The sequence below is a fragment of the Phoca vitulina genome, unplaced genomic scaffold (assembly GCF_004348235.1).
Source record: "Phoca vitulina isolate PV1807 unplaced genomic scaffold, GSC_HSeal_1.0 scaffold82, whole genome shotgun sequence".
In the NCBI taxonomy this organism is placed as follows: domain Eukaryota; kingdom Metazoa; phylum Chordata; class Mammalia; order Carnivora; family Phocidae; genus Phoca; species Phoca vitulina.
The window spans coordinates 2411696-2437867 of record NW_022589785.1 but is presented as its reverse complement, the minus strand read 5'-3'; the positions used below and the strand labels follow the sequence as shown (position 1 = coordinate 2437867).

At 40.4% G+C, this 26172-nt stretch overlaps 1 protein-coding gene across 4 annotated transcripts in view; it reads left to right on the top strand.

Annotated features, from left to right (window-relative positions):
* The first annotated feature begins 5766 nt into the window (after positions 1-5766).
* PITPNB (phosphatidylinositol transfer protein beta) overlaps positions 5767-26172 on the top strand; it is a 63561-nt gene continuing 43155 nt past the window's right edge. For all 4 annotated transcript variants that reach the window (XM_032394988.1, XM_032394989.1, XM_032394990.1 and 1 more), the window contains exons 1-5: positions 5767-5854; positions 10378-10408; positions 13253-13398; positions 25187-25278; positions 25920-25927. In XM_032394988.1, coding sequence (XP_032250879.1) covers positions 5835-5854; positions 10378-10408; positions 13253-13398; positions 25187-25278; positions 25920-25927 — 297 coding nt within the window. In that variant the 5' untranslated portion in view covers positions 5767-5834. The remainder of the gene's footprint in view (positions 5855-10377; positions 10409-13252; positions 13399-25186; positions 25279-25919; positions 25928-26172) is intronic.

The following is a 26172-nucleotide window of genomic DNA, read 5'->3' as shown; positions in this document are numbered from 1 at the left end:
CACTAGAACGGCTAAAATGTGTTAGTGGGGATGTAGAGGAACTACACTCATACACTGCTGGTGGGAATGTAAAATAGCACAACCACTTTGCAAATCAATTTGGCAGTTTCTCCTAGAGGTAAACATATACTTCCCTTATTATCCAAGAAAATTTTCCCCAGAGAAATGAAAACATATCTACAGAAATACTTTTTTTAAAAAGATTTATTTATTTGAGAAAGAGAGAGCAAGAGAGAGCACAAGTGGGGTGAAGGGCAGAAGGAGAAGTAGACTCCCTGCTGAGCAGGGAGCCTGATGTGGGACTCTGGGATCATGCCCTGAGCCGAAGGCAGACGCTTAACCAACTGAGCCACCCAGGCACCCTTACAGAAAGACTTCTGCACAAATATTCATAGCAACTTTATTTATAATGGTCAAACACAGGAAAGAACTCAAAAGTCCATCAACAAATAAATGGATAAACAAAATCTGATATATCAGGTCCTGGGACTGAGCCCCATGTTGGGCTCCCTGCTCAGTGGGGAGTCAGCTTTTCCCTTTCCCTGTGCCCCCCCAGCCCCTAGCTTGTGCGGTCTCTTGTTCATAAATAAATAAAATCTTTAAAAAAATTTGATAGATCTACACAGAGGAGTATCATTCAGCTGTGCAAAGGAGTTAACTGCACGCAACAATACTGATGGATCTCAGAAACATTATGCTGGATGAAGCAAGCCAGATACAAAAAAGTACACACTGTATGATTCGATGATATGATACTCAAAAAAAACAAAAACAAAAACAAGTCTAATTTATAGTTACTGAAAGCAGTTCCAAGCATGCCTGGGCCTGGGAGTGTGGGTGACTGACAGGAAAGGGGCACATGGAAACCTTTTTTAGAAATGGAGATGTCTTGCACCTTGATTGCTGTATTATCAAAGTATCTATTTGACATAACTCTTAAAACTATATATTTAAAATGATGCATTTTACTGTATGTAAATTATAGCTTAGTAAAGTTGTTTAACATTTTCTGCACATTATAAGACATAAACAAGATTTCTCCTTTATAAAATAGGGATAATAATAGTATCTATTTTACATGTGCTGTGATGAGTAAATAGGTTAGGGTTAAGTCATGTGAAACACACAGGGACTGGGATATAATATATATTCAAAAAAATATTAGTGGGATAAAATTTTCTTAAAGATAAATAACTGCACAACAGAGTCATTATAAACCAGTGGTTTTCAATCAGGGGCAATTTTGCCCCCCAGGGGACACTCAGCACTGTCTGGAGAAATTTTTGATTGTCCGGACTGGAGAGATGCTACTGGCATCTAGTGAATAGAGGCCAGGGATGCTGCTAAACATCCTACAAGACACAGAATAGTCTCCACAACAAAGTATAATCTGACCCAAAATGTCAGTACTGTAGAGACTGAGAAACCCTGCTACAAAGTGATATAACAATCCACAGATAGAAAATATGTATACAAAGTGCATATAATCAAAACAGAATTAAAAATCCAAAATGGCTATGTATATATTCTTCTATAAATCAAAAAGAGGAAAACGAAACCAATAGGAAAATGAGCAAGTAAGAACATGGACAGTAAGCATGGAGATCCTGACACTGCGGGGAAATGCCAAGTGAATATGTGAGATAGCATTCTAAAACCAATAAAAGTGGCAAAAATGAAAAATTCTGACAATACCCAATGTTGGTGATGATACAGAACAGAAATCTATATTATACTCTGCAGATGAAAGGGTAAGTTACTATAGTCATTTATGGATACATATAGGAATATATGCATTCATATATGCATTCTTATTCATACATTAGGATGAAGAGTGATTACAGATAAGTAGTTACCTCTAGGAATGAAGGGAGATGGATGGGAGGAACTTAGTTATATATTAATTTAGCGTTCTGTTCTCTGAAAGCTATATGCTTTCAAATGATTCCCATTCATCGAACACCTATTATGTATCAGGTAGTAAGAGAGAGGTTCTTTTCACACTTCATACCTTTTACTCCTCACAACAAATCTGTTACAGATATTCCTTGTAGATATAGTGTCTCTGAGAGATTAAATAATTTACTCAAGGTACATAGGCAGCAAGTGGCTGAGCCTGGATTCAGGCCAAGGGTTTTCTACTGCAAAGCCCAATCCTATGTCCCCAGAGGTGGCAAAATATTATGGCGATGCCCTAAGGTTTGACAAAATTAAAGCATTCTTGGGAATATTTCTAGTTTTCATAGAAATAGTCTCAACCAAGATAATTCTAGAATGGGAAGAAGGTAAAAATAGGATGGCAAAATGCAGAATAAGCAAGACAATGTAAGCTATAGATTTCTCCCCCGGGAAAGATGGACATAAAATTATGTAATTTCAGTGGTTCACAAATTCCCTAACACCCACCAAAAAGCCTTTGGTTAAGAACGTCTGCTTTAGGAAAAAAAGAAAAAGGGGGGGAACTGAATTATAATATTTGAAAGACCGTCTGAATTTCTTTGACCAGAGTCGTACTTTATCAACTAGTGCATAAGTGTTCCAAACATCGCTCATGGTCAGAAATCTTTTGATCTACCTCAATAAATCTACCATTATTCTTACTATAATGAGCTCTTTGCTCCAGAATGACAGAAATGAGATTGTTGATTATACAAGGCGTGCAGAATTAGTTAAATGCAATTGCACATCTTGTGTGTAAAGTTACCTTTGTTGAGGGCTGAAAGTTAGAACAAAGAACAAGAAACATTAGGCTTAAAAGATGTTGGATTTTTTTCTATACCCAGAAACACTTACTAATAAGTTATATCCCATATTATGCCCGTATTTGCAAAATGCACAAGATCTAACATCTTCAGTTTTAAAATAAGAACATGCCACACAATCCGTTAGTTTATTTTTTATTTGTAATGATCTTTTTCTTTGTATGTCCTCCTTTCTCATTTTGGGGTAATGGTTCATGTCTTTGCTGCTCTCTAGTCCTCTTCAATATTCCCTCATTCTCCCACTTTTATGTCCTAGGCAGATAGAAAGCACAATAACTAGATTTCATGTTTTCTACCAACCTAGCTAATTTTGAATTAGTATTTTTTCCCCCTCAATAAATACGTCTAAACTGGTTACTTTCTTAATTTATCCTTGTAGTTTGTATTGAATGTCTTATACTTTTCTTTTTTTGAGAGAGCACAAGAGGGGAGAAGAGAGGGAGAGGGAGGGAGAGAATCCCAAGCAGACTCCATGCTCAGCTCACGACCCTGAGATCATGACCTGAGCAAAATCAAGAGTCTGACACTTAACCAACTGAGCCACCCAGGTGCCCCAGAAACTTGGGTGTTTTTTTAAGATTTTATTTCCTTTAAGTAATCTCTACACCCAACGTGGGGCTCGAACTCACAAACCTAAGATCGAGAGTCACATGCTGTACCAACTGAGCCAGCCAGGTGCTCCTGAATGTTTTAATATCAATCTTTGGATGGCAAAGGGAAACATTATCCACACTGTATAATGGTTCAGAGTTATGCTCCATCTAGCACAGTCCCTTTATTTTACAAACATTTGAGTACTAACTATGAGCAGCAACTGTGCTATGCAGACAGTGGAATTAACGAACACTTGTGGGAAAACTTCAAGAAAAGTTATACAACATCCTAAATTTTTCTTAATGATTGATAAAGCACGTCAACCACGAATTCATCCACGAAGTTTTTAAAGCTGTATTTTCACCCTGCATAACATTTTGGGAGAAATTATGACATAAAATGACTACTTACAAGTTTGACAATTAATATTACCTCCTTCGACCTTAAAAAATATCACACACACACACACACACACACACACACACAGAGACATATTATTCAAATTTGTACTTTATTCTCACTAAGTAACTTGTAGATTTTGACCATAACCACCTTCTTCCCATAATTGAGAACAATTATTTGTCATAGATTGTCTGCATGCCCCAACTTCCTATTCATTTTTTTCTAAAAAAAACCCTCAGTGCAGTGGAAAGACCAGACTTTGAAGTTAAAACCCAGATTTGAAACCTGGTTCTGTAAACAAGCTGGCTGAATGACTTCTGCACAGGTCACTTTATTTGGCTCCCTGAACCTCATTTTCTTTCCTTTCTAAAACATGCTAAAATACCTGTCTCATTGCCTTGCTCTCAGGATGAAAGGAGATAAAGCATCTCCATTACCTAGCACAGTACCTGGCATATGATAGGTGCCCAATAGATGGAAGCTACTCCCAACTTCTAACATCCGGAAAGGGCACGTTTCCTTGAATGGTCCTCATCATAACTAGCAAAGTGCTTCATGCATCACAGAAATGATCCCCAGATACTGCCTTAGGAGGAAATCTCTAGCTTTTTGGTAAGTATCTCGTTTATATTACTTTTGAGGTAGCCCTAATTCCACTGGGTGTCTTCTAGTACCCGATACACCACACAGATTTATATCAAACATTTTTAATGTTCATTTTATTCTTCTGATAACCTTCTAACAGCTTCCCATGGTTCTCGGAATACAATTCAAGTTCTTTACTATGGCCTAGTGACCTATTTAGTCCCAACTTATCTTCCCCCCTCATTTAAAATGTTCTAGCCACACCTACCCTCCACCTGCCCCTCAAATACTCCAAACTTATTCCAGCCTCAGGGGCTATCTCCCTCCAACTGGAGTGTCTCCCCCACCACCTTCACAGGCTGGGCTGTTCATAACCATAGGCTCAACCATGGCCTCCTGAGAGCCTTCCCTTGACGCCTCTGCCTCCTCCATTACCCTGTTTCGTTCATTCATGGAATAGCGCTTACCGCTAAACCAAATCCTCTCTTACTGATTTGTTCCCAAGGGAGGTCAGGGACCGTGCGGATTTTGTTTCCAGATGTATCCCCAGTGCCTGGAACTGTGCCTGGCACAGAGTAAGAGAGTGACCCCCGGGGCCACCACTCATCCGAAGGTCCACCTTTTTGGCTTTCAGGCAGGTTGGAGCCTGGGTAAGGATGGTCGCGCGGGCTCTCACTGTGGCCGCGTGACCGCCCTCCCAGCCAGGTCCCCTTCCTGGGTCTTACGGGCGAGCACCCCTTGCCCCCACAGGGGACCTCGTCGCCAGTGGAGGGCGCTCCTCCCGTCGAGTCACTGGATTCTGGGGTGGATTCGGGGGCTGGGGAGCTCGTGTGGCCACAGCTGCTGGCCCTAGCCAGGTGAGCAACGGTCACACGGCTGCACTCACGAGGCTGCCGGAATATGCACGTGAGCTGCGAGCCAGTTAAGTCTCGGTCCCCCGGAATCCGACGGAGCCCGCCACGGGAGCAGGACGCGGTGGCGTCGGCCTCCCCAACCCGACACAAGTCTTCCACGTGGACCTCGGAGTGAGAGTTCAAGGAGAGGACCTCTTCTCCCAAAAGCAGTGGGAAAAAGTTTAGCGCTGGTCACGAGGAAACGACTTCAGAGGACTGATTGGAAAACTCACCAAAGAGCGTAAGCTGCACACACGCCCCGACGGAACTTGACTGGAGGGAGGAGCCGCAAGAAGGGCACTCGCGAGCGCGCGCCTAGTGTGCGCAGCAGCAGTGGAAACTCTACGGCCCCCACCATGAGCCAGACGCGCAACCGCAGTGGAAGCTCCGCGAGCCCAGTGTGGGGCGCGAGACTAGGGCGGAGCTAGTCCTTAGCGCGCGCTGACGCGACGAGTAGCGGCGGAAGGGTGTGGACGCGCAGGCGCCGCGGTGGTTCGGGAAAGGGGGTAAGGAGGCGGGGCCGCGCAGGCGCCGTGAGGGGCGGTAGCGGCGGCGGTGGCGGCGGTAGCGGCGGCAGCTGTGAGGGGGTTCCGGGAAGATGGTGCTGATTAAGGAATTGTGAGTGGGTCGGTGGGCGCGAGCAAGGTTACCCAACGGCGGTGGTGGGAGGCTCACTGATTGAGAAGTGGCGGAAGCGGAATATTCCTAGAAAGGAGCGAGCCTCTGGCTGGCCGCTCCCTGCGCGCGCCCCCTCCCCCCGGCTCGCGCCCCCGGCCCACTGAAGGCCTCACCGTTGCGCGCCCCCAGACTCTCTCCCCTGGCGTTGCCGTGGTAATACCGCCGCCCACTCCCCTGGGGCGGAGGCGCCTGGGTCCGGGTCGGAGCGCGTGGCTCGGGAAGGCGAGGCCGGGAGTTTCCGCTGGGACCCGCCTTCTCCCCACCCCCCACCTCCAGTCCCAGCCTGGGCCCACCCGCACGCCCGCCCGGGAGGACCGAGCCAGGGGCCGAGTCGGAGCCCGAGGGTGGGGAGGCGCGGTGGGTCTGACAGTGATTTGTCGTGTGGGGTGGAGCTTACCTGCAGCCCGCGGAAGATGGGTTTGCCAGGTGAAGACAGCCCCGGTGTCGGGACTCGAGGTGGGACGTAGGCCCCTGAAGTTCAAGCAGGAGCTGGGAGTTCGGAAAAACTGCGCTCCTCAGGGCGGCTCAGTTGACTTAATCAGGAGAGCCGTCTCTCTGCTTTGAGTCTCAGTTTTCACATCTTTAAGATGGGGTGACTGGGTTCCACCTACTTCACGGGGTTGACGTGAAGAATTGTTAACACGTGGCCTGTCAAATGGAAGGGTTTTCAGGTGCATTAGACCGGCGGAGTGATTTTACTGAAAAGTTACGGCATTTCCCACCGGCAAGCACTGTAACTATCACAGGAAATGTTTAGCCATGATTGTTGAGTTGTCACAGCTGGTTCGTATCGTCAGCATCCTGTGGGCAACTAGGGATTTCGAGTATGGCCTGTTCTTTGGTTTTTCAAATGCTCTTCTCACTTTAAATTCTTAAACGTAAATTTTGGCTTAATTTAGTTATCTTAAGACACCTTATCTTTAGTGTTCTCAAACTTCCTTTAGAAAGTCACTACTGTCACTTCTCTGCTTAAAACCCTCCAAAGCCTCCCTATCTCATTGTGAATTAAAAAAGTCCTTAAAATAGCCCACGAGGTCTTACACTATTTTCTCTTCTGCTCTGGTCACATTTACTACCCTGCACGTGCCCGTGTCCATTTCAAGCTCAAGCTTCCTTATAGTTATTTCATTACTTCAGGGAAAAAGCTCAGTTCAGGGCCTTTCTGCTTGCTGTTCCCTCTGCCTGAAGTGCCCATCCCTCATCTCACTAACCTACCTCCTTCAGGTCTTTGCTTAAGTATCAGCTTCTTAGGGAGTCCCTCTGAAGATCTAATTGCAACCCCCACTGTTTGGTATTTGCCTTTCCTGCATTATTGTTGTCTGTAGCAATTATCACCATCTAACATACAATACAGTCACTTTTTTTTTTTCTATTTTACTACATGTATTCTCTTGCTACATGCGGGCTCCATGAATTTGTCTACTTTGTTCACTTCCATATTCCCAACTCTTAGAATAGTCCTTGGAGCATAGTAAGGGCCCAATAAGTACTTGTTAAGTTAATGAAAAATTAACAACTTTAGTCAGTGACAGGGATCCTGAGAAAAGACACATTTTTGGATAAAGTTTATAGTATTGAATTCTGGATTTATATAAAGTTTTTCTTCCAAGTCGTTTATACAATGTATCATGAAAGTTTCATTTATTACTCTGACATCTTTGTAATGTAGGTAGGTGGCAGATATTAAGACAAATGGAGGAAACAAGACAGAAGGAAATTGACTTGGCCCAGGTCACATAGCAAGTGAGTTGCAGAACTGATCTACATCGTAGATCTCGTCATTTTTATTAGAGTATTTCCTCCCTCCTAAAATGTGAATTAAGTGTTCAGTAGATCCCTTTGACAGTTATGTGAGGAGTATCAAGCTAACTCATGGAAAGAAGTTCCCATTGGGAATTTGCATGATATGCTTTTTGTGAAACCGTTACTTTCATTATAAAAATTTCAATGCACCAAGGTAACACATGCTGAAATGTGCGTAATTTTTTTCCTAAGGAGTTATAAATTACATTTTTTGATGTTCACTCTTCATGTATGTCTCCCTAGACTTTTTTTTTTTTTTTCCTCCTTTTAGACTTTTTGAAAGCAGAGGCTGTTTTTATCTTGTTTCTAGTACCCGGCATAGCATCTAGGCCACCATCCTGTAAGTGCTCAGTGTTGTCGAATGAAAAAAATGATTCTTCCTATTTTCAAGTCAACTTTCTAAAATCGTTTTTGGTTAGGAGCAATGAATAGGTCATTCCTATGTGAAGATGTTAAACTGTAAAATACTTTGGCAAATGTTTGTTGTTTTAAAAAATGCCATCTATTTTTGACATAAATTAAAAGGTTAGAAATGACTTTTCAGGGTGGGGGAGTTCCCTTTAATTTGTTATTTAAGCAATAGATGAAGTTGCCATTAGTATAAAGTCCTCGTTCTAAAGAACTAGTTGTTAGTTCCATTTGGAAAATTATTTTCCTGAGGATTTTCAGAGAATTTTGAAAATTTTCAAATTGTTGTAAAAGTTGAATGAGGCTTTGAGGAAAAAAAAAATCAAAGTCTGTCTATTCCTTTTACTTTTCATTAAGCAAATCTTGAAGAATTTATTTGACTCATTATTCATCCAGAATGTCTTCTTCAGTCACTTTGATTTTGTGAAATAAGTTTTGCTTGAAGTGTTGTTATATAAAAATAGGTTCTTCCCACCAGTGAGTAGTTGTTAAAATTACTCAGCAGTGATTCTTTGGTTTTGTGAAAGTTCCGGGAAGTCTTTAACTCTTTCCTCTCTATTCCTTCCATTTCTTCTGCAGCCCGTCATCTTGGTTCAGGCCTTTGTAAACCCTTGCCCAGCCTCCTCAAAGATGGTTATTCCCCACACTCCTGCCTCTCAATGTTTTTTAATCAGCTACAGATGATTTCTTTAGATTGGCTGTAGTCATGTCACTTCCCTTTTGGAACAACCTTCCTGGATTCCTTGTTGCCTAATAAATGTAATAGATTTCTTACCATTGTATTCCAGGCCCTAAAAATATGCTCCCAACCTATATCTCTGTCTATATCTTTCTTTATCTTCCAGAATAAGCTCTCAGCCTCTATATCCTAGTCTGCCTCTCCCCCCCACCACACCCTCTTGGCCCCAGTTTATTTTCTCTTCCTGGGACAGTGAGCAAATCAGTGTGTACTCTGAGAAGACAGTTAAAAGGATTAGGTATGCAAGGATTTTTGTATAACAGGTTTATTTTTTATGAGAATAGGAATTAGTAATCATGGTGTTTGAGAATGTTCGTTGTCTTTAGGTGACCATTATCAGAAAGACAAAGAGTGATGAGTGACCCCTGATAGTGAAGGAGGGGAGAATAACAGGAGGCATGTTTTATACATGTTGGAGATCAAGGTGATGTGAGGGCTCAGGCATAGATGTTTGAGGAGAATAGGGAGAGAGGGGTGGGTGGACAGTGCAGCTGAAGAAAAGTTGGAATGAGGAAAAACTATTGGGAGTTTTCTGTAAAATGAAAATCAAGGTGACGGTTGTGGGGTTTTTTTCCCTCTCATTATAATAGAGAGTTAAAATGGAAGTTTATGTAACACTGCTTTGGTACCTTGAGCAGGGAAAAGTCTGAGAAAGAACAGACCAAAAAAAGAAGTTGCTGTCTTGGACACCAGCTATTATTGTGAGATAATTGATATTCAGGGATTTTCAGAGTTTATGCTAGAGATAAGTGAAGGTACTTCCCTATAAAAATCTGGTGATAAAATACAATATTCTGATATAATTTACCATAATATTATTTTTTTTGAATTATATATTCTGGGGCATTATGCCTCCATCTCAGTCCTTTTGTTGGTCTAGTAACAAACTCTTGGACAAGATCAAACACCAATCAACCTTATATTGCGTCTGCCCTGGAAGGGGTTCTATTTCTAAGTTTCAAAGTATTTCCCTTGGTAAAGTTTTTTCTTGTTACATCTAAGGGACCTTTTACTTGTTTAATAAAACTGAGGAATAATCGGGTAGTGGGGAACAATTTTTGGAAGCATTCATTCATGAGATTCAAGACATATATTCTATGAGAAATATCATAAAAACAAAATATATAGCATATAGATGGAGAATGAAACCATACTAAAAATTTCATGAGGGCAACCTGACTAGACAGTCTAAAAATAATGTATTCAGTACCCTGTAATTTTCAGTGATGAGTTTTCTCTTGTTCCTTTTCTCCTCACAAGAATCTCTGCAACTGCGTTTTTGGGGTCCTGGTACAATGAGAACACTAAATGGGAGTGATCATTGAGGCCCGCAAATGGTAGTTTTATTTCCCCAATTTAAAAATTCTTATTTAGAGCTGTAGGCATTGTAAAGACAATGACATCCTTGTATTACGCCATCATTGGATTTAAGCAAAAGTTCTAAGTGTAGAGATCTGTGTTTTAAAGCCAAATATTTCATACGTGACATTTTTTTTTTCTTTTGTTGTTTTAGCCGTGTGGTTTTGCCATGTTCTGTTCAGGAGGTAAGTCTTGCTTTTTTCTGTATTATTTTGTTGATACAGCTTATTTCAATATGTTAAAGTCATATTTAAAGTCATACAATTTAAAGTTGTATTTACTTACCTTTACATTCCAGTTTGTGACAAAATGAATTGTGGTGTATTACAGATAATTCATTGTAAATGAATTCTGTTACACTGCCTTGTTTCAGAAGGCTCTAAAGAATGTAGTTTAATCTTCTTCCCAGTTCAGGATTTCTGGCTACAGTATCCCAGAGAAAGGAGGTTCCAGCCTCAACAAAGCACTTTAAGGCTAAGTAACTTGCTGCTTAGAGGAAGTCTGTTTTACTGTTGGATATTTTAAACATTTGTCTTTAAGCCAAAATTTGCTTTCCTATAATGTTTGTTGTTTACAGTTCCTTCCACTTGTGCAGTGGGAAATAAGCCTATTCTGTCTGGCATATGGTAGCCCTTCAGGTTTTCTTTTGGCCATTCTCTCTCCTGCCTTCAAGTTCTTTTGTTCCATCTTCTTTACATGAGGTCACAGGGTTAAACATTCCCAACATGTTCATTTGGCCTAGTATAACATGACCTCTAGACTTCCTCACCAGCTGGTCTAACTGCCGCTTGTGTTGTAGTTGTTGCTCTTAACTGAAAACAGTATTCCAGACGTGGTCCGACCAGCATGTAACTGTGAGAGATTATTGTCTCCCTTGATCTGCACATAATACAGAAATACACTACCTGTTCAGAACTTGCGTGTCCTTCGGTTGTAGCTATTTGTGGTAGAGCCGGGAAGGAAGATAAAAGCAGAGAAACTGAGGTATGTGGTATGTGTAGCAAACCCCACAAAGCCCTCTGGGTCGTTCTGTAACTTGCACACAGTTTGCACTTGCTCAGTTATCTGGTTTTCCTGGAGCTGACAGTAGATTAGAAGCAGTGAATTGGAAGTGGGACAAAACAAACTGATAACCTAAGAAGTGACAGCTGACAGAAGACAGAAAGGAGAAAAAAAAAACAAACCCAAAATGCAGGAACTACAAATGAGTAGCTGTCTGGCACAGCTTAAAGTAGACTTGAACTTAGCTGTATGTATCTCAGTAGTGCTTGAGGTTTCCCCATGTTAAAACACTCAAGACAAACCAGGCACCCCTGTGCTTTCCTTGTGCAATTGATTGTTTGAACTTGAATGTGGAAATTGACATTTGTTTTTGTTAAATTTTTTCTTTTGTTTCAGTTAGTTGGATCAACTTGTCGGAATCTTTCTGACTTGGTGTTGTCACTGAAAATAATCTCAGCTTTTTCTTCTATTCAGACTTACTAAACATGCCTTCTGTCTCTATTTAAATTAGTCTTAAAAATGAGAATGAAAGGCTAGTGGCATGCCACAAAATATCAGTTCATTAATAACATTTTTTTGGATACTGTTGTTTAGTTGTTTCTTTGTAAAGTTCTGTTACTCTGTTCCTGACCAATATTAAATTTACCTTTTGATTTAGAGACATTTTAATCGTCTTTTAAGAATATGACAGTGTTGAAAAGTACATTTTAAAGGACTTAAGGATTGTAGCATTATTGGACTAATCTGGTGTTGTATCACAAAAACCAGAGAAGAAATACACTCTCTCTGCAGTCTAAAATCCCTACAGAAATTATCTTTGTTGCTTTTAAGAAGTGTGTTTGGTTCTAGCTTCCTAAACCCAAATTGAGTGATTGAGTTAGTGTGTGTTTAAATTAAGCTTCAAGATAGTGTCATATTCCCATGGACTTTTAAAATATAAATATTTACTGAGCTTACAACTACTCCTATTTTTTGTCTCAAATAAAATGTTCATTTTCAGTAATTTCATTTTTAGAGATAGCTTTTCTTTGAAAATGTGCTTAAAAACAAAGAAAAGCATTTCTTCAGGCTGTCCTCACCTGGAGGAAGAGATTTAGCCAAATTTGAAGAGATTGGAAACCGTGCCATGGTTGAGTCACTAGAACAAATTAGAACATGAGAACTTTGCCTTTTATTATTTGTTGGAACTGTTAGCAGCTCCAGATTGGCACAGAACAGTACTGCCCACTCACAGGTATTGGTTCAGGCCATTGAGGATTCTGGTTCACTTTAAAATGAGAGAGAAGCCACTGTCAGCAATTTCTTGCCTTTTATAGTAATTCTTGTGTATTTGTAATACTTTAAAAACAGTTTCTGTTTATTGGAGAACTTTACAGTTAACAGTTTTGATCCTGGGTATCCAGTATCGATTCTCTTGAGGTGGACAAGGGCTAAATTGGGCATGTCAGGCATAAGTCGTTGGAAAAAAGACCCCAGAGGTCTACTAAAATTTGGACTGTAATGGTTCTTTGTATTTTCAGGCTTTTAAATTACACTTTATATACCTCCTCATTATCATTGACAGTGGTATTCTGGTTGCTCATCTTTCTTAATTAGCAGAGTAACAATTCTATTCCTTCATGCCTTTTTTTTTTTCTTCAGAATTTTGTGAAATTAAATGAGATAGAATAGACATGAAAGTGCTTTGGAAAATACAAATATATATTATACAAAAAGCTGGGCCAGGCATCAAGGTGTTTTCTTGATAAGTGGGTAGTACATATGAAGGCACCCCAGAGTATTTGTAACTAGCAGTTTTCTCAAATCATGGAAATCTTGTAAAATATTAGAGTTTGTTGAAACTGTATGATCACCTAGTGTTTAATCTTCCTAAACATTAATTTTTAACTTGAGTCATGTTTTCACATGGAACAGATGTGCTGAATGATTTGGACAAGCTTTTCTATATCATATATGGTAAGACGTTAGCATAGGAAATTTCCGCAGGTACTACTGGCTTAATGAAATTCTGTGCTCTGAAATTCCAGTATCAGGTTGGGCAGCTTTACTCTGTTGCAGAAGCTAGTAAGAATGAAACTGGTGGTGGAGAAGGAATTGAAGTCTTAAAAAATGAACCTTATGAGAAGGATGGAGAAAAGGGACAGTATACACACAAAATCTATCACCTAAAGAGGTAAGCTGATTGTTCACATCTGGTACTTAGTCATTCTATTGAAGATGATGCCTTAATTCTCCAGCTTACTTATTGAGCAGATAACTCCCTAACTTCCTGGGCCGTGTGCTGAGGTACTTTTTAAATTTTACTCTGACAATATGTTGCATTTTAATTTTTTGAGAGAACCCCCCCCCTTATTGGTAATTTTTTAAATTATAAAAGTGATATAATTGTTCATAAAAAAATTCAAACAACAGGGAAAGTTATAAAATAAAAACTTAGTCCCCGTCTCTTGCCATCACATATTCATAACCCCAGGGAGAATCACTAGAAACAGTTTCTCCTTCCGGATCATTTTCTGTACATACTCAAATAAGTTTTTTTTTTTTTTTTTAAGATTTTATTTATTTATTTGACAGAGAGAGAGAACAAGTAGGCAGAGAGGCAGGCAGAGGGAGAGGGAGAAGCAGGCTCCCCGCCAAGCAGGGAGCCCGATGCGGGGCTCAATCCCAGGACCCTGGGATCATGACCTGAGCTGAAGGCAGCCACTTAACCAACTGAGCCACCCAGGCGCCCCTCAAATAAGTTTTTAAAATGAAAATAAACTATCACTTGTGTTATTTTTGTTTTCTATGGCAAACGGGATCCTACCATACATATGGTTCTGCAGTTGGCTTTGTTTTTCATGGAGTGACACATTGTGAACACCCTGCTGTGTTATTTAATGTCCATGTCCTCCTTTTGAAGGCTGAGTGACCTTTCGTAGTGTGAACAAAGCATAGGTGATGTAACTATTCTCTAAATGATAAGTCGATTTAGGTGTTTTAGATATTTTCCTTTTTGCAGGTTACAAATAATATTTCTGTGAACATGGTTGTACATGTCTTCATGCCTTAGGTTACTATTTCTCTAGGAGAAATATATAAAAGTGGGATTTTGCTGCAAGGACATGCTTATTTAAAATTTTCTATTACTGCCAGATTGCCCTCCGAGTGTTTGGTAGTGTTCATTTTCCATATTTTTCTCCATTTATTTTTTTGCCAGTTTGATATGCAGAAATAGTTTCTTGTTTAAATTTGCATGCTTTAGGGGCGCCTGGGTGGCTCAGTCCTTAAGCGTCTGCCTTCAGCTCAGGTCATGATCCTGGGGTCCTGTGATCGAGCCCCGCATTGGGCTCTCTGCTCTGCGGGAAGCCTGCTTCTCTCCCACTGCCTCTGCTTGTGTTTCCTCTCTCGCTGTCTCTCTGTCAAATAAAAAAAAAATCTTTAAAAAAAAATAAATTTGCAGGCCTTATTAGTGATGTTGAATGTATTTTCCTATTAGTAGACCATTTGAATTTCTTGTGTGACTTAACTGTTGAAATCTTTCATTCATTGTTTTTCTCTCTTTGGTTTATAGAAGTTCTCCTGAGTTTGGCTGTTTCATCTCTCTCTTTGGCATAAATATTTTTTAAAAAATACTTAAGAGAAAGCGAGTGAGTGGGGGGAGGGGCAGAGGAAGGGAGAGAGAGAATCTCAAGCAGACTCTGTGCTGAGCATGGAGCCTGATATGGGGCTCGATCCTACGACACATCTTGCCCTGAGCCACCCAGGCACCCCGGCATAAATATTTTAAAACAGAAAATGCATACCAGTATTTGTCTAAGGGCAAAAGATCAGTAATGGTTTTTAAGAGTCCATTTTGTCAGTAGTCCCTCAAATTTATTAAAAGTAGGAGGGATCGGGACGGCTGGGTGGCTCAGTTGGTTAAGTGTGTGCCTTCGGCTCAGGTCATGATCCCAGGGTCCTGGGATCGAGTCCTGCATCCGGCTCCCTGCTCAGAGGGGAGTCCGCTTCTCCCTCTCCCTTTGCCCCTCCCCCTCTGCTCATGCTCCCGTGCTCACTCTTTTTCTCTCAAACAAATAAAATCTTTAAAAAGGTAGGAAAGATCTTTGGTCTTTTCTTGCCTTTATTGTCTTCATATTGAAATGAGTAACACCCATGTTTTTGTAGAGCTCCTTAAAGTTGTAGGTGAGCTGTGACAATCAGTGTTTCCTGTTTTTTTCAGTTTAAGACCACTGCTTGGTTTATACTGACACATGAATATAAAGTAGATTATCACTTTACAGAATCTTAAATTTTATTGTGTTTTTTTTTTTCTCCTAGAACACAGTGTTTCTTTATTTCTGATGCAGGTTTGAATGAAGGCAATAATTCTGATCAATCAGTTACCCATAAGACTGTCTTATTCATGGTTCCTGTTAATTTGTTAGCACCCTAAGTATATCTAAAAAAATGTGTCAGTTGGAGAAAAATGTGGCATCTAGACGGTATGATCTACATAGTATTTATACTATTGAATTTGCTTATGTATACTTAGTTTTATTCTTTAGTATCTTACATTTACTCATTACTTGAATTTTACCAACACATAAAACTTTTTTTATTGTAAACATCTAACTTTCTCTGGGGATTGTAAAATTAACCAGAAAGTTCAATATATAAAACTTTCTGTTGGTGTATTATGTCCATGTGTGAATAATCATGAAATAGATTCAAAATACCCTTCATTTTGAAAACTGAGAGTTGGAAGTTTGGGGAAATGTTTGATATACCATTACATGGAAAAGATTAGTTGCCAAGTATGTACATAAATATAAATATGCACTACATTACATGTATTTTTAAAAAACTAATCAGGAAAGGCCTAGAAAGAGATTCACTAAAATGTTAATTTTTTTTTCTCTTGGTGGTGGGATTATGGGTGATTTAAATTTTTTTTTAATCTGCATTTTTAATTAGAAAAATGATAAATATTTTGAGACATCTGATTCAGATGACATTCCAGCCATAAGTAATAAATTTCTTAAATTGAAGAGGGCTATATAAATATGGTTAGTTCAAGAGATGTTATTGTTCTGCAGAGCTTATTTGGGGACAAGGTTCAGAATTTTTCTCAGGCTTTTAATAGATTAAATAAAGGAAAATCGTGGCTCTCTGGAGGCCAGCCTCCCAGTGCTCTCATGACTTCTTCATTCCTAGAAGGAGCTGAAATCATTCCCAGTAGCCTTTGGTTTTACCCTGTCACGCACTCATTTATTCCTTATTACGCCTGTTGAAAAATAGGTGATACGCCTCTTGTACCTAAGAGGATACTGAAGTGCATGTTTACCCAAAGTCACACAGCTGGTAAGTGGCAGAATGGTAACTGACCTGGATTCTCTGGGTTCTAATCCCATGCTTTTTAGTCACAAGTAGGTAGTCCCAAGTCCCTGACAACAAGCACTCAGGACCTGATGAGCACAGGTGTCCCATGAGAAGGGAGGGGAGGGGGTCTGATTGGATGGGAAGAGCTGTTTGATGCCCAGGGAAGGTTGGCTTTGTCACACAAAGATAGCAGCTGGGGACAGCATGGAGAGGCCTGATACAGGAAAGGAACAAAGGAAAGAGGATGGCACTAATGGATCTCAGGCAGTGTGGCGGGTGGTAGCCTCTCTGACAGTGAAGAACAACCAAAAACCCGTCAGCCAATAAAGACAAAACCAGGACCAACTGTTGCTGTAGTCTGGGGGGAGGGAACAGTCACAGGGCACGGCAGTCAGAAGTCCACATGCTCAAAGGCATCAGCGTTGTGCTGAAGGCCCAATAGCCACAGGATAACTAGATTATGGAAGGGCAAAGAATCATTTAGCAGTGAGTGCTGAGGCCTTCACTGTGCCGTAGGAAAGCTAGCAATCACGACACGGGGCTGGCCTCGCAGCTTGTCAGACAGCAGTGTCCTGCAGGGACAGCAAGCTCAGCATGCTGTAGACTTACCCACGTTCCTAGAGAGTTTTAGAGCTAACTCCCTGAGGAAGTTAAGTTTGTGTCCAGTAATGTATGTTCCCTTTTTCAGCTTGGGCTCCACTGGGTGACTTCTAGTGCTGTGTGCACTATCACTGTATAGCAGCAAGAGAATTGCAGACTCGGCTGGCTAAATTTGTTGCCTGAGACCACCGACACCTTGTTGTACATTTGAGATAACTTGAAATTCTGAGATTCACTTTACCCAGTGGAATCAACTTCTCTGGGTTCTCTGGCCAGTAAGCTTTCCCATTTCAGCAGAAACACTTCTGGGTGTAAGATACACTTCATCTTAACCAGAAGATTGAGAAACAATCTTGGCAAGGTATTAAAAAACCCCATAATTTAGTGACCATTGACTTTTTTGCCCTCTTGAATCTTAAGTAATAATCTTACAGGATATCTTTCCATATCCTTTGATAATTTACGGTAAGTAGTTGCCCATGGTAATTCTAACCAGAGGATCTAATCCTTACTGGTCACTGTCCATGCTCTAGGTGGGAGCTCAGGGATTCCCCATAGCAACCTTTTTTAGTGAGGAAATGAAGGTCCAGAAAGGTATAAGTAACTAGCCCCTGTGTCACTGCTTTTGGTAGCAGAGATAGGCCATGAACCCAGGCAGGCATTGTGACTCTTAATCACTTTGCTCTACTGCTGAGCCCTGTGGGAGGGTTAGAATATTTTCCATTTTCTGAAGTGAATGCCAAAGGAGTTTACAGAGAAATTCTCCCAAGACCATGGATTTCACCGTATCCCATGTTCTCATAGTCTTTAAAGTCTCAAGTCATCTTCCAGAATAAAGTTAAACTTAATAAGCCACTCAGGATTATCCATGTCTCTCCAATTGTTATTAACTGTTCAGAATAAAAACTATTGGCTCGAAGCAAGCCTGACTCTTCATTGTCCTCTAGAAGTGCCATGTTTAGCCCCTTAGGTCCTTTTCTTCTTGTGATGTGGGGTTGCCCATAAACCCAGTTTCCTGAGCATAGCTCAGCTCTGTCCTGTGCAGAGGCATTCCTTGACTACTTTTCTTCTTCCCTAAACTCCATCACTTTTTGTCATGTCTATTCATTTTGACACCTGATTATGTATTTCACGTGTACATATTTGTCTTATACCCCATTTACCATGGAAGTTTGAGTGTTTCCTTATGATGTTCAATATATACTTAAACACTTAATCGTGGATGGTGGGGAAGGAGGACAGACTTTATCGGGCAAAGAATTTTGAAGCAAGGCAAGGAAATGTGTTGCAGCCTTTGAGATGGTTATTTTAGAGAAAAACTTGCAGCTCTCCTGAGACTTCGTAGTACGGAACACACTGACCAATCCTTTTGTTGTTTTTTTTTCCGCTTCTTGGGGAAAATCAGCTTTACTCTTTTATTCTTCATCAGCATTATATCTTCACCATCTCCAGTCAGTCCTGAATGACGGAGAATTCATAAAGCTATGCCAACTCCTGAATGGTCTTGTTCCCCAAAGGTTGAAACAACAGAGGTTTAATTGAAAATCGTTTTAAAATTTCATGTGGTTCCAGTTAAGAGCTCATTTTTGTAAGCAAGAGAGTCATTTGCCAGGAACTAAAGTTACGTTCATGTTTAAAAATGAAAAGTTTAAATCACCTGAAAATGCAAAGATCGATCATACGTGATGATTCGCATCAGAGAGCATCTTTGAATAAGTATACATAAGAAATTGATAAATATCGGGCGCCTGGGTGGCTCAGTTGGTTAAGCGACTGCCTTCGGCTCAGGTCATGATCCCGGAGTCCCGGGATCGAGTCCCGCATCGGGCTCCCTGCTCAGCGAGGAGCCTGCTTCTCCCTCTGACCCTCCCCCCTCTCATGTACTCTCTCTCTCTCTCTCTCTCTCTCATTCTCGCTCTCTCAAATAAATAAATAAATCTTTAAAAAAAAAAAAAAAATTGATAAATATCAGCTCAATATAGTAATTCATTCTTGAGTCGAAAATTAGTCATCAATGCAAAGTTTTATCTTTGTGTATAGTTCTAAGTCTTCAGTTTTGCACATTTCAGAGTTGTCTAAATAAAGAGTGATCCTATTCCAGAAGAGTATCAGAAATACTTCTGTAATGCGTTTCCCTTTTATGGTATATTTTGTTTCTCATTGCTAATCTGTTTTGTTATGTGGAAAGCACTTCTTTCCCTCTCTCTTTTTGTTATTTCTCTAAAACTTTAAAGTCTTGTGTCTGGTTATTTTACTCTTTTCCCACAAATCAGGATTTGAAGTCATTTTGTAAATTTTTCCTGTTATTCTACCCATTTTTTCCATCTTCATACCCACCACATTAGTGCAAGTTACCATTATCTCTTTCTCTTGAACTTTTCCAGTTGCTTCCAGACTGATCTCTTGCCACCCATTCTTTTGACTTAATAAGTAATGCTGCTATGAACACTTGTGTACAAGTTTCTGTATGGACATATGTTTTTATTTCTCTTGGATGTGCGCACGCACGCACACACACATACACATACTCTCCTAGTTGGAATTATTGGGTCATATGGTAACTCCTCACTTTTGAACTTCCAGACCCGTTTCCAAAGTGACCGCACCATTTTACATTCCCCCCAACCACGTAGGAAGGCTCCAGTGTCTCCATATCCTTGCCAACACTTGCTGTTATCAGGTTTTGTTTTGTTTTTGTAATAGCCATTTTAATGGGTGTGAGGTGGTATTTCAAGGTTTGGATGTTTTCATGTGTTTACTGTTAATTTGTAGATCTTCGGAGAAATATCTGTTCAAATCTTTTACCTGTTTTGTAATTGGGTTGTCTGTTTTAAGAGTTCTTTACATATTCTAGATACTAGCCTCTTATACATGATTTGCAGTTTTCCCCCCATTTTGAGTTTTCTGCTCACTTTCTTGATAGTGACCTTTGAGGCATTAAAAAGTTTATGATTTTTTTTTAATTTATTTATTTGACAGAGAGCGAGAGAGGGAGTGGGAGAGGGAGAAGCAGGCTTCCTGCCTAGCAGAGAGCCCGATGTGGGGCTCGATCCCAGGACCCTGGGATCATGACCTGAGCCAAAGGCAGACGCTTAACGACTGAGCCACCCAGGGACCCCTAAAAAGTTTATAATTTTGATTAAGCCCAATTTACTTGTTTTTCTTTTGTCATTTATGCTTCTGGTGTCCTATCCGAGAAACCATCATCCAGTCCAAGGTCCCAAAGATTTACATCCACATTTTCTTACAAGAATTTTATAGTTTTAGGGGTCACCTGGGTGGCTCAGTGGGTTAAGCATCCGACTCTTGATTTCAGCTCAGGTCATGATCTCAGGGTCATGAGATTGAGCCCCGTGTTGGGCTCCATGCTCAGCAGGGAGGTAGTCTGCTTAAGATTCTCTCTCTCCCTCTCCCCTTCCTCCCACCGGTGCTTGCTCGCTCTCTCAAAAAAAAAAAAAAAAAATTTTTTTTTTTTTTTTTTTTAGTTTCAGCTCTTACATATAGATCTTTAATCCATTTTGAGTTAATTTTTGCCTCCATCCACTCTTGCCCACTCCAGTTAATTTTCATTTACTAATATGACTACTAAATTGAGTCAGAATGTTCTTAAAACTTAAATCTGGTTGTGTCATTCTCCTTCTTAAAGCCTTCAGTAGCTTCCCGTCATAGAAAGAATAAAACCCAAACCCTTCGGCTTATAAAATGGGTCTTATTGTGATCTCCCTGTCCCCTGCTCACCTCACCATCCTCATCTTGTGTCTGTCCCTCTGTTCCCCCTTCACTACAGTCTAGCCATGTTGGAAGCCTTGTAGTGACCCAAGCAGGCCAAGTCTTTAGCTATTTCAGGACTTCGGGGCCTGTGTCTTTATGTGGCTGGCCCTCCTCACCCTCAGATCGCCATTGTATTTTCACTTCCTCAGGGAGGCCTTCTTGGGCACCCTTAAACCAGGTACTCACTTGTGCAGTGCTCTGTTCCTTGACTGCTGCACTTTGGGAGAGGTAATTCACTGCCTCTTGGTATTTACTGCTCTGTTTCCTGCTTCTTTCCCTGGAAGGTGAGCTCAGAATAGGAATTGTTCATTTACACAGTTATTTACGTAGCCCCTGGTACAGTGGACACTCAGTAAATAAATACTTGAGTGAGTCAATGAGTGAGGTGCCCAGTGTATTTAAGGTATATTTCATTTGATTATAAAATGAAAGATTATTTATGGCAAATTAATCTCGTCTTCAGATTCTTCCATATGTTTTTCTACATTTTGATGTTTACAGTAGGTTGTAGGATGGAAAAATAGAACTCAGCAGTTTGCTTATTTTGTTTACAAGTGGATGTAAAACTTCCACAGGAAAAGTGCAGTTTGAAATGATTTCCCAAGGTGTTATGTATCTCAGGAACAGATTTTTAAAAAAAAGAATGCTCCTAGATCAGAAGTTCAGTGTACATTACGGTCATTTATTACATATCTTTTAAACCATATAAGCCCTTTGTTTTCCTCTACCACTGTTACAAAGTTGTCTTACCACTTAACAGGTTCACAGCCATTGTTATAGAAGTTAAATCTTAATATTTATTTCCTGTCAACACAATTGATGGAACGTTTTGGTTGAATTTTACCCTGAAGTTAAATGTTCTTTATATGCATTCACAGTTGGGGTGGGAAAAGGACTATGTATGGCAAAGAACCTTTTGTGCTCTTGGACATTATTTTATATCTGACTCTTAGACAAATCTAGAAGTGTTTACCTTGAGTTAAGCACTGTCATGAGTGTTGGTTTGTCATGAGAGAACATTTCATGATCGTTGGGAGAACAAGAGGAGGAATGTCCTTGTTCATTTATTTTTGAAGATCTACCTCCATTTTGTTAATTCAGTTAATATTTATTCTTTTTCTGAGACACTAAGCTTCCAAAACAGAATTTACTTCCTAGGTAGGTGATACTGAAGTAGGAAACCAATGTATAGGCTGTTAATTATATAAGTGGTTCATTTGAACCACCTTGTTAGGAATATTTTAAAGTTGGCCACTGAAGAAAATTTCTCTCCTTTAAAGCAGAATTGAAATTTAATTTTATTTACTCCATGTATGCATTTTCCCTGTGTTTAGTCCATAATTAGATTCACTGAGGAGAGATGTTTGTTAGTGTTCTCATGTTAAATGTAAAAAGCGAGTCAATTTGAAATAACTGGCTCAGAGGTTTGGTCATTCTTAACTAAGTCAAAAAGTTGATTGTTGGGATTCACATAGTGGAAAAGTATCCTGGAAATAAGAAAACAGGCATTTGGGAGCAAAATGAAGACATGTGAAAACTTTCTTGTAGATTTGGTTCTTGCTGACCTTTAGTGACTGACTGCCAGTATTCTGTTTGGGTCAGCAAATTTTAGAGCTTTTGATGAATGTTTAAGGTTTTTAGACTATTGGGCACTATGGGAATAAATAGGATAATTAAAATATGTTTCTGAGCTAGTATGCAGCTGTTTTTTTCCCCTGCCTTTTTCTTTTCTTTTAAAAAAAAAATTTAAGATTTTATTTGTCAGAGAGAGAGAGAGAGCAAGTGTGTGCACAAGCAGGGGGGGCAGCAGGCAGTGGGAGAAGCAGGCTCCCTGCTGAGCAGAAAGCCAGATGTGGGACTCGATCCTAGGACCCTGGGATCATGACCTGAGCTGAAGGCAGATGCTTAACGGACTGAGGCACCCTGGCGTCCCCCCCTTTTTTTTAAAGAATTTATTTATTTATTTTAGAGCATGCATGGGCCTGTGGGGGAGGGACAGAGAGGGGAAAGAATCTTTCCTAGACTCCCCACTGAGTGCAGAGCCAGGATCCCAGGACCATGAGAGCACAACCTAAGCTGAAACCATGAGTCGAACCTTTAACCAATTGAGCCACACAGGCACCTCTTTCCTGCCTTTTTCTACTTTGACCACATGAACCAGTGATAGATCTGTTTGTCATACTCTAGATGGATAGGTAATCCTGTGGTATATTTTAAAAATCACCCATATGTATTACATTATACCCTGATGAGACCTCTCCCAGTTAAAGGGATTTTGGTTTCAGTTCTTGAGCAATGAAAGAAATAATGTGGACTTCAGATAGTCTTTGACTTTTAATATGAAAGTATTTTCAGGTATCTTGGCTTTATTTTTGTGAGGTTATGCCCCTTTGCATGAATCTTCTAGATTTGCAAAGAATGGGTGCTCAAAGAATTCTCCTTTATTGTTATCTTTTCAGGGTGTAAAGGCACAGGTAAATCTGTGTGCCCTTGGAATCTCGATTATAATGTCACGTATAATAGTGCTTCAGCTTTTCTTTTCCAGTGGTTTAATTTGCCACAGTAGCGGAAGCTCCAAGACATACATATGTTCTTGTGTACTGAGGAGGCAACGAAGGGGCTATCCACACTACCTCTTTTATAGCTGCATGGCTCTCTGGCTGGTGGGGCTTCCTTACATTCATCTTGCTTAGCTTCCAAAATTCATAGGGATGCCTCTGGCTACCTGCTCCATCTTAGTATGGAGGCATAAGTCCTTTCTGGGGCCCAAGTCTCCTCCTTAGTTTGTTCTTTCTCCTAGCTTAGGAAGTTAAGTTGTATTTGACAGTTCTCAGAGAAGCCGTTCTGATACAGAAAAAGTATGTAGGGCTTTACGTTGGAGGATATAGTTTTGACATGTAGTTATTTAGCCACTTAAATGCTGGTTACATGGAATAATGAATGAATGTGTAGCTTGCAGTGCTGTTGGAGGGTGTAAGTGAAGAAGGGCACGTGAAAGTACTCAGCTTCATGTCAAATTATAATTAAAGAGCAGTACCTACTGTTTTTTGAGCTTTTACTGTATTATGCAATGTGCTAATAAATACATTATAGGTATTAATCTGAATCCTCCCAATAACCCTGCAGAGTAGGTCATAGGAACTGTGTTCAACTCGTGGGGAAGTTCAGAGAGCCAAGTGATGTGTCCAAGGTCACACAGCTTCTAAGTGCTAACATTGGGATTTGAATCTGATCTGTATGAAAAGCCTATGCATGTAAAACTGCTTTCTTTACAATCATTAGAAGTGGTCATTCTATTTGCATTTCTTTGAAGACTGAAAAGACTGATTTTTCCATTTGTTTGTTAACCAGTTGTGTTTTCTGTTTGTAATGTGTCTGGGGATGTCTTTTGCCTACTTACCTGTTGGCATCTTTGCTGATTACCTTTTGAATTGGCACAGACTCCTCATGTATTATATACTTATCCCTTTTCCGACTATACTTGAGGCAGCAAATGACATTCATCGTCCAAACATACAAAATTTTATACTTGGATATGCTTTTTTTTTTTTTTTAAGATTTTATTTATTTATTTGACAGAGAGAGACATAGCGAGAGAGGGAACACAAGCAGGGGGAGTGGGAGAGGGAGAAGCAGGCTTCCCGTGGAGCAGAGAGCCCGATGTGGGGCTCGATCCCAGGACCCCGGGACCATGACCTGAGCCGAAGGCAGACACTTAATGACTGAGCCACCCAGGCACCCCAATACTTGGATATGTTTTAAGATCTCATTTCCACCTGGGTTCCTCAGATTGTTACTTTTCTTTAAGTTTGTTCTGTAAAATGTATTTAAAGACTTTTATTCAGAGATACTCCTATATTCTAGGGATTCTTTTGTGTTAAACAGTGAATGTGGTCTAACCACATGAGAGAATTTCTGTGTTGTATTATGCGCAGCTTAAATAGCTTCAGTTAACTTTCAGATTTCACCTTAGGGGAATAGAGCAGAAGCCCGACACAAAATTGTTTCTTTTTTGCCCCTTAAATCCTGTATACAGCTAAATGTTCTTAATCATGTTGTGGTTTTACATTAATTTTCCACTTGATTACTTTGGGATTGAAAGTGAAACATGTTGCTAACAGTCAGCCTGAGTTGATGAAACTTAGAATGTAATCACCTTTGATGACAGTACTCTTTGAGGTTGCCCAATAGATGCCAACAAAGAAGTGATGGTACTACTGAAAATATATTCAATGTTTCTCACTTCACAGCAAAGTTCCTGCGTTCGTCAGGATGATTGCTCCGGAGGGCTCCTTGGTGTTTCACGAGAAAGCCTGGAACGCGTACCCCTACTGTAGAACAAGTAAGCCTGGTTCCTGGCATTCATTCCCCGCCTCTGCCCCACTGCTGAGGAGGAGAGGGACTCCTGGTGCCGATGCCTTTGAGAAGGGTGACACTCACGGAAGTCCTCTGTGGGTTCTTGGGTAGTCACTGCAGGTGCTGTGGCAGAGGAGAGATTTCTCTGGGTTCCTCCCCCTAGACCTTTGTGAGGGGCATTGGTTCATTCCCAGATGAGAGCACCTTGAGGTCCTCGCTGACCTCACTGGCTCCAGGGGTGAGACCTGAAAGGTCATCCACACTCAGAAGTGTCCTTTGGTGTAGTTTTAATAGTATTTTTCCTCATATTGCCACATATAGTAGGGTAGGAATATGGCAGACTTTTGAAACAGTTTCCTGTTGTTTGCTGATTTGGCCTTAAAGTGATATATTGCTTTTGTGACATTATTCTCCCATTGTTTTAAAATTAGATTATTGACTCTATAATCTAAGGTAGACTGTAGTGTCACTTGTATAGAAACTTTTGCAGACATAAACTACTAAATGCTCTGTGTTTTCAGGGAGTTTAATCATCGTGACAGTAAATAATATGACAGATTGTTTTGACTTCAATTAATATTCTGAAATTTTTCCCCTTTTATTGCCCACCTGTCAATTATGCCTCAGTTGTAACGGTGAGTAAAACTATTTTTGTGTCACATACTCTTCATCTTTAAATTTTGCTTTACATAATAATTATTTTCAGTCATTCATTGCTTTTTAAAATAAAACTGCCCACCCCTGCATGGCTCCTCCTCTGTGCTCTTTCCACCAGCCTACACTCCACCACATGTTCACAGTGTTAGTGGGTTTTTTCCAGCCTTGTCTCAAAACCTCCCTGTTGACTTTATTTTGCTTCTGCTACTTCCTTTGAATGCCA